Source organism: Podarcis gaigeae (assembly GCF_964106915.1).
Source record: "Podarcis gaigeae genome assembly, chromosome: 14".
Classification (NCBI taxonomy): domain Eukaryota; kingdom Metazoa; phylum Chordata; class Lepidosauria; order Squamata; family Lacertidae; genus Podarcis; species Podarcis gaigeae.
This window is the reverse complement of record NC_139690.1, coordinates 52,664,931-52,678,347: the sequence shown is the minus strand read 5'-3', so window position 1 is coordinate 52,678,347 and position 13,417 is coordinate 52,664,931. Positions and strand designations below refer to the sequence as shown.

At 52.2% G+C, this 13,417-nt stretch overlaps 1 protein-coding gene across 2 annotated transcripts in view; it reads right to left on the bottom strand.

The window, feature by feature from the left end:
- FSCN1 (fascin actin-bundling protein 1) overlaps nt 1–7,474 on the bottom strand; it is a 43,147-nt gene extending 35,673 nt beyond the window's left edge. Inside the window, exon 1 of one of the 2 annotated variants that reach the window (XM_083711645.1) lies at nt 6,376–7,474. In XM_083711645.1, coding sequence (XP_083567771.1) covers nt 6,376–7,201 — 826 coding nt within the window. In that variant the 5' untranslated portion in view covers nt 7,202–7,474. The remainder of the gene's footprint in view (nt 1–6,375) is intronic. The other variant, XM_083711644.1, reaches the window with a different exon arrangement.
- Between the last annotated feature and the right edge of the window lie 5,943 nt (nt 7,475–13,417).

The following is a 13,417-nucleotide window of genomic DNA, read 5'->3' as shown; positions in this document are numbered from 1 at the left end:
ATGCCAACACTTGGCATTTGGCCTGGCACTGAACAGGCAGCAAACAGGCAACCAATGGACCTTCTTTAGACTCTCTGTGTTAAACACACAATTCTATCCAGCTCTGAAACAGTTAATGATCCGGCAACTGTAATTTGCGCTAATTGCAGCTTCTGGGTAATTTTCAAGGGCAGCTCCATTGGCAGTTACCAGCGCCTGAGTCACCAGGCTATCCTTGCCAAAAGGACTCCACTCCCATCAGCCCCAGTCCACGTGGCCAGTGGTCAAGAGGGGCCAGGATTACTGGTGAATCTTCCGTGCCCTGGCAAGTGAGGAGATAAGGAGGCTTTCAAGTTTGTTTGTGGTGGTTTAGCATGGAGGAAGCCGGAAAAACAAACCAGGCAAAGGCTGGATACTGCTTGCTTTTTCTTTGATAGGGTTTCTACTTCACCCTAGCACTTTAAAAGCTAACACTTATTTGCAAGACGGTTTGCACATCTAACTGAAAGCTAACAGTTGCATTTCATCTGCTAAAGCTCATTGTGTCTTACAGCTTGAAGCTATGCAGTCAGAAGCAAAGACCAGGAAGCTGCTCACAGGATAGCAGTCCTGGTGAGCCTACTAAGTTGAGAACTATGCTTTGGCCTGCTGCTCTTTGCTGTGTGCCTGCATGGGAGAGCCAGCGTAGTGCAGCAGTTAAGAGCCTCGGACTAGGACCTGGGAGACCAGAGTTCGAATCCCCATCAACTGGCCACAAAGCTCACAGGGTGTGAACTCAGGAGCCAGTCTCTGTCCCTCCAGCCCAAACTGCCTAACAGGGTTGTCGTGAGGGCTTAAATGAGATGGGGAAGAACCATGTGTGCCAACATGCAGGAAAAGGTGGGATATTGATGCAATAAAATAAATATACAGGCACTTCAAGCCTTGCTGCCACCCCAACAGGGGAAAGGGACGTAATGAAGGGAGCCCAAGTCACCTTCTATCTAACTTTCGCTTGAGAAGACCCTGGCATTTCCAAAATGGGAGGAGCAACTGGAAGAGGGTGTACAGCAAAGGGACAGGGCGCCAGAGTTCACCCCTCCTTTGGGATTCTCAGGAGAAGCTCAGAAGCCCCACAGAACTCAGCGCCTTGTCAAGCATTTAGAGCAGGTTCTCAACCTGCGAGTCCCCAAATGCTGTTGGACTACAACTCCCATCATCCCTGAGCTCTGGCCTTGCTAGCTAGGGGTGATGGGAGTTGTAGTTCAACAACATCTGGGGAGCCACAGGTTGAGAAAGGCTGATTGAGAGCATGTCTTGTGCACTGGTGGCCCTTACAGGAACCATGCAAAGTAGGCCAGTGTTACCTCCGGATTGCAGGGTGGGGTTTGAGATTGAAGAAGTGGTTTGCCAGCAGTTGCCTCCTGAACCCGAGGCCGGTGCTTGATCTGAGAGATCCCCGCTGCAGCCTGATCTGAAAAGGGGCGCTGACCACACATCTCTCTTCACGGCCACTCTACAAACTGGGATAATCCGATAGCTCGCTAGCACTGATGCATCAAGGCAAACATCTGTCACGCACAGCATCGTGCATTCTTCTCTTCTTCCCTCATTCTGAGTAGTTTCTAGAGTCAGGCACTCTCGACTTTTATCCTCCCAAGAGCCCTGTGAGGTAGGCTGAAAGACAGGGGTGCTTTGTGGCTAAGCGAGGATTTGAACCTGGAGGCTGATCACCGAAGAATGGATGCTTTTGAATTCTGGTGCTGGAGGAGACTCTTGAGAGTCCCATGGACTGCAAGAAGATCAGACCTCTCCATTCTGAAGGAAATCAGCCCTGAGTGCTCACTGGAAGGACAGATCCTGAAGCTGAGGCTCCAGTACTTTGGCCACCTCATGAGAAGAGAAGGCTCCCTGGAGAAGACCCTGATGTTGGGAAAGATGGAGGGCACAAGGAGAAGGGGACAACAGAGGACAAGATGTGGGACAGTGTTCTCAAAGCTCCCAGCATGAGTCTGACCAAACTGCGGGAGGCAGTGGAAGACAGGAGGGCCTGGTGTGCTCTGGTCCATGGGGTCACGAAGAGGCGGACACGACTAAACAACAACTCCCCAGTCCTAGTCTTAACCGCCGCACCGCCCCCCGCCCCGGTCCAGCCAAAGTTATCTGTAATTTTTAAGAACTCTCCAGCAAAATGCTTTCTTTTTCGTTAAAACGGTACCCAGGGCTGTTCCTAAGCAGCAGGCTGCCACCGTCAATCTTGCATGTGCTTGCACACATACTTTCTGCAGCCAGCCAGGCTGTGCCCCCATAAATCCTCAGGGGCTCTGTTCTCCCCCCCCCCTTGTGCAAGGACTCTGAGACGGTCACCCGGCTGCAGGCATGCAAGCCCAGAGACCGGGGGGGGGGGGGGGCAAAGGACAGGCTTGGCATGCAGCTGACTCAGCCGAAGGGCCGGCCAGCAGGCGCAAAGCTCCCTTTGTGCTACTTCAATGTAGGTCAGCTAAGAAGTCGGCCACTCAGCTCAGATTTTCAGCTGAAGCCCATTCACGGAACTGTGTCAGTTTCAGGCTCCTCCAGCAAAGCCCAGCTAGGCAAAAGGATTCACAGCACAAGACTCTGAAGCACATTCAATGTATGTGGCTTTGCCCCCAAGGAATCCTGGAAACTGTAGTTGCAGCCGCATGGAGCTACCCTTTCCAACTACAACTCCCAGGATTCTTTGGAGCAAAGATGTGCGCTTTAAGCGGGCATTGACTATGGCTTGCATATACACTGCGTTCTTCACTACACTCTGCCTACCCCTATGCACCCCCCCCCCCAAAATCAGTTATGGATCCATGCCACAATTCTTCAGGTGGTTATGGGGTGGGGGCAGGGGGAAAATGCTGCTGCTGTTTGGGCTACAGAATTCAGCTTCCTTTGCCCTTTTAAAAATCAAGTTCCTAGGCCTCATGATTCATACATGTTGCAGAATTCAGACTGCCCAGGCGCAGAATTTTAAGGATTTGCTTTAGTTTTCAGTGGCCAAAGTAAAAACCAAACAAAACGGAACTGCTAAGACCCTCTCATGGCTCCTTCCACCACAAAGACAGGCTGTTTAATGAGATTCTGTAATTTTTTTAAGGGGGTGGGGAGGAGTGAATTGCTTCCAGAACGTAATCACTGGCTTTCTAAAAAAGAAAGAAAAGGGAGGCGGGTGCAAGCTCTGATGGAAGGTTTTCTTGGTGGAATTAGCCGCCTTTGATCTCCTGTTGACTCAGCTTTTTAAAGGGAAAATGAGCCAGAGATTTCTAGGTTTAGGAAAACCCAGACAGCAGCGATGCAATTAGTGAAAAGGAAAGAAAAAAAAAGATCCGTCTTGCCCCAAGGCAGACCATCAATAGCCACAACTGCCTACCCCAAATTTAGAACTAAGCAGGAGGCAGAGTTTGCTCTCTTCTTCAGAGAAGCCTAGGGGCTGGGGGGGGGGGCTTTTTTTGACCTTATGGTGCCTCTGTACTCATCCCAGAACAGAAATCAGACACAGCATGAATTTGAAGGGAGGGGGCTATCAGAGTAGAGGTCAGTGAAAGACCCCAGACTCAATTTCGCTCATTGTGAAAAATAGATGCTACAAACCCAGCAGGCAGCGGGAGTGGGGGGGGGGGAGGAAACACACTTTGAGGGATAAACAAAAAGCTGGGATACAGCTGCACAAATCGGGGTGCTAGAAAGGAGAAGAGAGAGGGAGGGAAAGAACACATTTGGAAAAGGAGATCAGAGGGACTAGTGGCTTGCGTTGCAATCAAACTCAATCCTCCCCCCAAAGAAAATCACATCTGTCCCATGAGGCTTCCTGGTGAGGTTTTCTCCACTCCCAAGTCATGCACAGAAGAGGGTCACATGCTTTGTGCGCAATGCACCCAAGAACCAACCCAGCACCACCAACACAAAGTCCCCTCAATTTAGGGATGATTTAGGGAATTTGATCCGGCAGTGCTATGCGGGCGGGAGGAGCATCCCCCCCCCATTTAGGCAATTGAGTAGCAGGTGGAAGAGAACAGCTGAGGAAGAGGCAGAAGGCAGGCCTGGAGTGGGGGGTGGGTAGAGAGAGGGGGGAGGGGTGGTAAAAGCATAGGGGAAGGGGGCAGCATGCAGGGAGGAGAGGCAGGAACAGTGATGCTGCTGGCTGAGGACCACGTGTCTGGGGAGGATGTGGGTGGGGCGGGGGCCTGTGACCAGGTGCGCATGTGCACAGACTTGCTTGCTCACTCCAGCTGCTCACAGTCCACATGCTGCTCTGCTTCCCTGCATTGCACAAGATTAAGACGGGCAGTTTTTTTGGGGGGGAACACAGTCGGACGAGGGTCTGAGAGAGACCAGGGTACAAATCCCCCCATTCATGTGTGTGTGTGTGTGTGTGTGTGTGTGTGTGACCTTGGGGATCTGCCACTGATTCTCAGCCTAACCTACCTCACAGGGTCACTGTGGGCATTCAACAAAAAGCAGGGAAGAACTATGTGCACCAGTCACCTTGAGGTACCTGAAGGAGCGTCTCCACCCCTATCGTTCTGCCCGGACACTGAAGTCCAGCTCCAAGGGCCTTCTGGCGGTTCCCTCACTGCGAGAAGCAAAGCCACAGGGAACCAGGCAGAGGGCCTTCTCGGTGGTGGCGCCTGCCCTGTGGAACACCCTCCCATCAGATGTGAAGGAAATAAGCAGCTATCCTATCTTTAAAAGACATCTGAAGGCAGCCCTGTTTAGGGAAGCTTTTAATATTTAATGCTGTATTTTTAACACTTGATTGGGAGCTGCCCAGAGTGGCTGGGGAAACTCAGCCAGATGGGCGGGGTATAAATAATAAACTATAAACTATTACTATTACAAACAAATAATAATATTAACTGGATTATTAGGTTTTTTATGCTGTCGTCAACTTGAAAGGATGCCCACCTCCCCTTATTGTGCACAGAGATGCTTCCACGCCAACTGGTATACCTGCTTTTTTGGGTTTGGATTTTGCAAATACTACCCGCCCCCTTAAATTGATGAGACATGGAAGTGGGGGAGAGAAAGCAAAGACTTCTAGAAGGGGGGGGCGAGAAAGGGAAGAGAGGGGGCTGCTGCAGGGCTACCTGAAGAATGAGAGCCCTGTGCTTGCCCTCCCCTCCTAGTTGCTAGCCCAGGGGGGCCCAGTGGCGGCCAATCTCCATTCGAAAGACCTCCATTCAAGACCAGTCCATCTGGCCGAGGACCCTAACCAGCAATGGCCTTCTATGTTCCCACCCTATGTTCTTCCAGGGCTACAGACTGGCCCCCAGGGCTCTGGGGGAGGAGAGAGGGGCGTCTGGCTTGGGGCTTCCCAATTGAGCCTCTGATAGGGATGAGCCCCCTTTGACCTGATTCAGCAGGACCCTTCAGGTGTTCTCACAGAACCTCCTGGTTCAGGAGCAGTCTATCTAGGTTCCTATGCTCTATGGGGTATTTGGGCTACTATGATGTGGGACTAGGTGGGCCTGATCCACCAGGCTCTTCCTCAGAAGACGGGTTGGCGAAGGAGACAAAGCAATTCTGTATCTTGGGGGGGGGGGGAGTGCCCATCTTGCAAAGCCAGGATCTCCACCACTCGCTGTTCCCTTCCGCTCCCTGTTTCCCATTCACAAAGGGCTTGGTTTGGATCAAAGACATTTCGGAAGGGCAGGAAGGAGGCCCCCTCCCACTTCGTGGAGTGCCACGTTTTTGGGGAAAGGATTTCCCGCCCATCCCGTCGCACAGGGGGGAAATCCTGCAACAAGATCCCCTTTGCTGCTCCCCCCCCCCGCAGGAAAACGCCCCCTCCGCCTGGGAAACAAAGTTCCATTTCCCTTGCCGCTCCGCCCATGCGCTCACCATTCGAGGGCCTAATCCTGCAATTTCCACGTCTGAATTGCCCCCCTCCAGCAAAAAAAAAGGGGGGAATCTCCTTAGAAACAACTTCTTGCAAAGACAGGCGCTCCGGCCGCGAGGCATTAATTGTACCGGCATCGGGAGAGCGCAAAGTTATGCACGCGTGGAGTTACGCACGTGTGAATCAGCATAAACAGAGTAGGGAAAGGGAGACAAGGACGCCTAAGGGAACACGTTTCCCACTTCCAGCCGCGAACGAAAGAACGAACTTGGAGCCTGCCCCCTCCCGGCACGTGTGAATCAGCATCTACGCGGGGGAAACAAAGGAGGAGAGCCCAAGCCGCCCATGAGAACGTGTTCTGCTCTTCCCTTCCCGCGAGGAAAAGCGCATCCCGGGGCAAGCCACCTACACGTGCGACGTAACGCACGTGTGAATCAGCATATGAGCGGGGAAAGAGGAGGAGGGTGGCCAACCCGGCTGGCCAAGGGAACGCGCGCACCCGGAGCCCGCCCGCCCGCCGCACGTGTGAACGGCCTCCTGGGCTGCCTCACCTTGCCGGATGGAGACGTTCCTGTCGTTGGCGGCGCGCAGCACGACCTGGGGGCTGCTCTGCTCGAGCACGAAGAGCTCGTCTTTGCCCACCTTGGCGCTCTTGCCGGCCTTGAGGGTGCCGCTGGGGCCCGAGGGCGCCAGGTACTTGCCGTCGGCGTCGCGGAAGGCCACCTTGCCGGCGCGGAACTCCAGCGTGAAGCCGGCGTCGGGCTCGGGCCGCGCCACCAGCTGCCCGTCGCGGCGCAGGAAGCGGTGGTCGGCCGTCTGCAGGCTGTAGCGCTGCTCCTGGAAGACCAGCGTGACCAGCGCGTCCAGGCCCCACGGCACGTCGCGGTCCACGGCGATCTCGTCGCGGGCGGCCGCCAGGTGCGCGTAGCGCTTGCGCGTGACGCTGAAGATGTTCACCTGCGGGTGCAGCGCCAGGTGCACGCTCCACTTCTCGGCCGCCGAGATGCTCTGCGCGAAGCACGACAGGCGGTCCTCGGTGCCGCCGAAGAAGCGACGGTGCGGCTCCGACTGCAGCGACCAGCGCCCGTCGTCGTGCGCCAGGATGACGAAGCGGCAGTCGGCCGAGGCGGGCGCCTCGCTGTCGCAGCTGACGTGCCCGTCCTTGTCGGCCGCCAGGTAGCGGCCCAGGTGGCTGCGCAGGTACACGGCCGTCGAGTCCTCGCCCGCCTGCTCCAGCGTCCAGATCTGCTTCTTCTTCAGGCTGGGCGCCGACGCGTTGAGCTTGAAGCCGAACGCCTCGGCCGTCAGGTACTTGTTGCCGCAGTTGATGAGGCCGAATTGGATCTGGAGCGACTCCGAAGTGCCGTTGGCCGTCATGGCGGGGCGCGCAAAAGCCGGGCGACAGGGGGAAACGGCGTCGGGCTGGCTGGCGGGGCCCCTTCCTCGGCTTGCCTTTGTCTGGCTGGCTGGCGGACCAGCTGCTGCTGCTGCCCCCCCTTCTCCTCGCCTGGCCTCGCCTTCCCCCTGCCCGATTCACAAAGGCCGATTCACAAAGCCCAGCTGCTGCTGCTGCTGCTGCTGTTGCCACCCTCGCCGCCGCCGCCGCCGCCTCTCTCTAGCGCGCGGGTGATGTCAGGTCCCCCCTTTAATAAGAGACGGAGAGAAAAGGCGACCCCGCCTCCGAGGCGCCTCAGACGAGAGGGGGTGGAGTCCGCGCACGGAGGGGGCCTCATCCGGAGCTGCCGGGCCCTTTTCCACCCACAATGCTAAAGGCTGACCCACCCCCACCCCCCAGCAAAGAGGAAAGCAGCCGCACGCGCGCGCGCCCATCCCCAAGCGCATCTGAGCGCCTTTCCTTCGGGGCGCGCGGAGGGGAGCTGCGTCTGCTTGCAGACCCGATGCTGCGCAAAGGGCGATGGTGGGAGCTGCTTTCCCGGGAGTAAGTCCCGCTTGGAGGCACCGAGGCTTGTTTCGGAGTAGGAGCGTGCCGCTGGCGAGGCACGCTGTTACCTGGGAGTAAGCCGCGTGGGAAACAATGGGGCTTTTTAGGGAGGGAGATGTCTAGGGCGAGAGCATTTCGAAGCGCATCAGAATGAAGCGCGCGTCTGCTTTCCCCGGGGGAGAGAGCACATCCACAGCGTTTTTTAGGCTTAGGCTACCGAAGCGCGCGCTGGCTTGCTGCAGTCTTGGTTACAGTATATGTATTAAATGACTGCAGTTGCGCGGTGCAATCCTACGCAAATCTAGTCAGAGGCAGAGCCCACCATTTGCAGGCAGAAGGGTTCTTCTCCAGGACCTCCCGAAAACCCTGGAGAGGGTCCCATGGGCACCCAACTCCCATCATCCTCCACCCAGCTTCCCACCCCAGGAGATGCAGACCAAGGATGGAGACCCTTTGGTTCTCCAGATGTTGCTGCCCTACAACTCCCATCAGCACCAGCAAGCATGGGCTAGTGGCCAAGGGTACTGGGAGTTGTAGTCCGACAACATCTGGAGGGCCAGAGGGCCCCCCCACCTGGTGTAGCTCATACTACATACTACTCATATCATACTTTGCCGATCAGAAGGTTGGCGGTTCGAAACCCTGCGACGTGCTGAGCTCCCATTGCTCTGTCCCAGCTCCTGCCACCTAGCAGTTCAAAAGCACATCAGGGCAAGTAGATAAATAGGTTCTGCTGTGGCGGCAAGGTAAATGGCATTTCTGTGCGCTCTGGCTTCCATCACGGTTTCCCGTTGCGCCAGAAGTCGTTTAGTCATGCTGGCCAGGGGCATAGGAAAGGGGGCGGTGGGCATGTCGCCACAGGTGCCATCATGGAGGGGTGTGTGTGACAAATTATCAAGGAACAATTACTGCGCTACTAGTGCAGTTCACAAAAAACATTTTTTAAAAAAAATGCCTGCTCCAAAGGTCTTATCTTAATACACTAGGGATTATATAGCTATATATGAAATTTCATGCATATCAGTTAATATCTTCACTCTCCTCTACAAAAATAGCTGTTTAATTGGCTGTTTCCCTATGTTGTGAAGGCTGAAATTTCAATTCAGTGGAGCAGGCATTTTCAAAAAAAACTTTTCACGTTTTTTAAAAATAAATTTTATTAAACAAACAAACAAACAATAAATATAAATAAAACAACACAAGTCAAAACACAACCCATCCTGTAGATTTAAGTATCTGTCCACAGTCACCTACTTGTTATTAGAGGCCTAGAATCCACATTCCTTTGTAAGAAAATATGAAATAATGTCAAACCATTTTTGCAGGGGGGGGGGATCAATGGGTGAGGTGACACAAGAAATTCTCCGCACCAGGTACCACCTGACCTTCCTACACCTCTGAGGCTGGCTACATGACCCAGAAAGCTGTATGTGGACAAACGCCGGCTCCCCCATAGTCGCCTTTGACTGGGCTTAACCGTCCAGGGGTCCTTGACCAGTGGCGTGAGGTCTCTTCCTCAGCTCTTGGGTCTCCTTGTTTTCAGTGGAACTGGCTAGAATTTGTGGGGGGCTGGGAAGCCTGTCAGGGCCTTCTGGGGGTGGCAGGACTCCAGCTCCCATGAGCTCAGTCGTTTGAGGAGTAGTCGCTTAATCCAAATGTTGTGGGTTCCAGCCCCACATTGGGCAAAAAAATTCCTGCATTGCAGGGGGTTGGACTAGAGAACCTTCAGGGTTCCTTCTAGCAGTACAATTCTGTGACCCCTGACTGTTAGTCATCATCCTTGGTCCGCTCCTCCTTTAACCTCAGCCTATCAGCTCTCATCCGTCCTCTGGGGCAGCAGTGAACAAGTAAGTAGATAAGATAAGATAAGAACAGCCTGCTAGATCAAGCCAGTGACCCATCTAGTCCAGTGTCCTCTTCTCAAAGCAGCCGCAGGATTGAGCACATGAGCAACTCTTCCCCCTCCTGCAGTTTCCAGCAACTGGGATGCAGGAACATTGCTGCCTCCAATATGCCGAAACCATATAACACCGGTCCTGAAAGACCTTCATTGGCTCCCAGTACATTTCCAAGTACAATTCAAAGCGTTGGTGCTGACCTTGAAAGCCCTAAACAGCCTCAGTCCAGTATACCTGAAGGATCATCTCCACCCCCATCGTTCAGCCCGGACGCTGAGGTCCAGCTCCGAGGGCCTTCTGGCGGTTCCCTCCCTGTGAGAATTGAAGTTACAGGAAACCAGGCAGAGGGCCTTTTCAGTGGTGGCACCCGCCCTGTGGAACGTCCTCCCGTCAGATGTCAAGGAAATAAACAACTGTTGTTGTTGTTTAGTCCTTTAGTGGTGTCCAACTCTTTGTGACCCCATGGACCAGAGCACACCAGGCACTCCTGTCCTCCACTGCCTCCCGCAGTTTGGTCAAACTCATGCTGGTAGCTTCGAGAACACTGTCCAACCATCTTGTCCTTTGTCGTCCCCTTCTCCTTGTGCCCTCCATCTTTCCCAACATCTGACTTTTAGAAGACACCTGAAGGCAGACCTGTTTAGGGAAGTTTTTAATGTTTAATGTTTTATCGTGTTTTTAATATTCTGTTGGGAGCTGCCCAGAGTAGCTGGGGAAACCCAGCCAGATGGGTGAAGTATAAATATTATTACTATTATTATTATATTATTATTATTAGGAAGCATAGTCACCGTGTTCAGTAGCCACCAATAACCTCCTTCTAGGTGACTCCTCCAGGAATTTGGAGAGGGCTATCACCCCCCCCCCTTTTCTTCTTTAGACTAAACAAACCCATTTAGGAAAACAGAAGCTGCCTTATAGAAGTGCAAGCATTGTGCCATCCAGCTCGGTGTCACCCACACTGACGCAGCTCTCCAGAGTTTCAGACTCAGCCATTCCTAAAGATGCCCAAGAAAGTATATGGGGCCTTTAAGCCCCATCCCTTCTCCTAAGACTCATTTCTGGATCCCTGCACACCTTTGTGACCCTCCCCTGGGCCCATCTCAGTTTGCCTACACCTTTGTGAACCTGGACTGTCCCGAACCTGACACAGTCCTGTCTCCAGATGCTGGAAAGAGTCCCCGGGCATTGATGCCCAAACCAGACTCCTGGCCTTGATTCTTGGCTCTTTGAGAGGGAGAGCCAGGAATGTGTTGCTTTGAAGCACATAGAGCTTTCTTATCTGCAGTCGTGAATGTTGTGTTCTGCCTGAGCACTTAAAACAAACGCATCACCCCCCACACAGCTGCTTGAGTTTTCAACACCATAACAAGCATCAGCTGGTTGTGCTTCTTGCAGATTAAGGTGCTGTTAAAGGCACAGGAGCAGTTGGCAACTCTGGCGAGGGACTCTTCCCTTGTAAAGATGCAGGAAGGAGAGAGTTTGGATTCTCCAGGCTCACTCTGGGCCTCCCTCTGTCTCCACATGGCCGCGTTCACAGGACATCCTTTGTTTTAGTTTTGTTTATCCTCCCTCTCAACCCCTCTTTTGCAAATAAAATCTTAATTGGACTAGGATGGCTGCCAGGAGTGGATGGAATAAATCCAACGGATTTGGAGAACAGACATTTGAAATTTGACTGCATTTTTTTTGTCAGTAGAAGGCTAGCAAGTCACCCTCCGGGTCTCCTCATGAGTAAGGAAACTAGGCGGCTTCGTGATGTCTTGGAGCTGCTCCTCAGACACCCTCCAAGGCCTGTGAGTGGTCAAGCATCTATGGGGGGAGCAAAAGAGTCATTGGCCACGTAATATACAAACATAAAGTTGCGGACTTGGAAAGGGGCCTCCATCCCCGTGCAATGCAGGAATCACAAGCATCCATCCCTCTTTGTGAGAAATCAATACTTTAGTGTTGCAGCATTTACACTTTGGAACTCCCTGCCTGTTAATGCCGTCACTGTATCCTTTTTAGCACATGCTGAAAACATTTTTGTTCAGACAAGCCCACCCAGATGCTTAGAAATTCGATGCAGGTTTTACTCTGTTCTTAGTCTTCTCTTAAAAGGGACGTGGGTGGTGCTATGGGTTAAACCACAGAGCCTAGGACTTGCTGATCAGAAGGTCGGTGGTTCGAATCCCTGCGACGGGGTGAGCTCCCGTTGCTTGGTCCCTTCTCCTGCCAACCTAGCAGTTCAAAAGCGCATCGGTGCAAGTAGATAAATAGGTACCGCTCCAGTGGGAAGGTAAATAGCGTTTCCGTGTGCTGCTCTGGTTCACCAGAAGTGGCTTAGTCCTGCTGGCCACATGACCCGGAAGCTGTACGCCGGCTCCCTCAGCCAATAAAGCGACATGAGCGCTGCAACCCCAGAGTCGGCCACGACTGGACCTAATGGTCAGGGGTCCCATTACCTTTACCTTTAGTCTTCCCTTACTTTAACCTTTCAAATGTCTTAAATTCTTCCTATTTTTTTTCTTGCTAATTTTATTGTTTTATCTTTTCATGTAAACTGCTGTGATTTTTTTTTTTCCCTTTACAGTCAAGCAATGTATACATTTTATGAAATAAAATGAGGTAAATAATAGGTAAATAATTTTGATTTGGGATCTGTATTATTATTTTATTTTTTGGGGGGTGGAGTGAGGAATCGGGGCACATTCAGCCCCCTCTTTTGTCAACATGCCTGCGAGCTTCTGCTGGAGAGATTGGGAAAGGTTCAATTTGCTTCTCATGTACAAATTAATATATGTGCAGGGACCACTCAGGGAAGGGGATTGACAGCTGAACAATGCTCAACCTACCCTTCTGGCGTGCTAATTGGCTGCATGCATTAATTGGCAGAAGGGGGTCTGAATGAACATGTGCACTGCGAGTTTGCTACGTCCCATTCTGGACGTGTCAATGGTAAAATGGAAATATGTCAATCTATATCAAAGTAGCATTGGGAGGGCTGAATGAGGTCAGGATTGAGTAGAATGATCACTGAAATGAAATCCATGTTTATTAGTAGTAGTAGTAATATTTATCAAATTTGTATATCGCCCTTCATCTGAAGCTCCCAGGTCGGTACACAACAGAAAAATACAAAATGAGAACACAAAATACCGTACTTTTCCGTCTATAAGACACCCCCATGTATAAGACGCCCCCTATTTTGGGGGACTCAAATTTAAGAAAATGAGGGGAGATCACACAGAGTTGGGCACCTGCCCAACTGTCAAAGCGTCAGCCAATCAACACCACCCATTGATGCAAAAACCAATAACACGCACAATAGTTGTTGACAGCTGCGGCAGCAACCAATCAAACGTCCACCCTACGCACTATCCATGTATAAGACGACCCCAACTTTATAGCATGATTTTTAAAGGAAAAAACATACGTCTTATACATAGAAAGGTATGGTTACATAATAAAGACAAGAACAAGCACAAACCAGCTCCTCCTCCCACAGACATATTTAAAAAGCCATAGAATGTTAATCAGCCGAACTCCTGGTTGGAGAGAAATGTTTCTGCCTGGTGCCTAAAGATGTGCAACGAAGGCGGCAGGAGACCCTCCTGAAAGTTTGTTTCCTTTATCGGAAGGAAAATGATGAATCAGACAAGGGTTTCCCCCCGTGGTTGGGTCCAGAGGTGTCCTTGATTAGCGACTGGAGCGTGACTGGTCTGAATCATGGCAGTTTTCCCACTGATAACAATGTGGGGGGGATCCTAG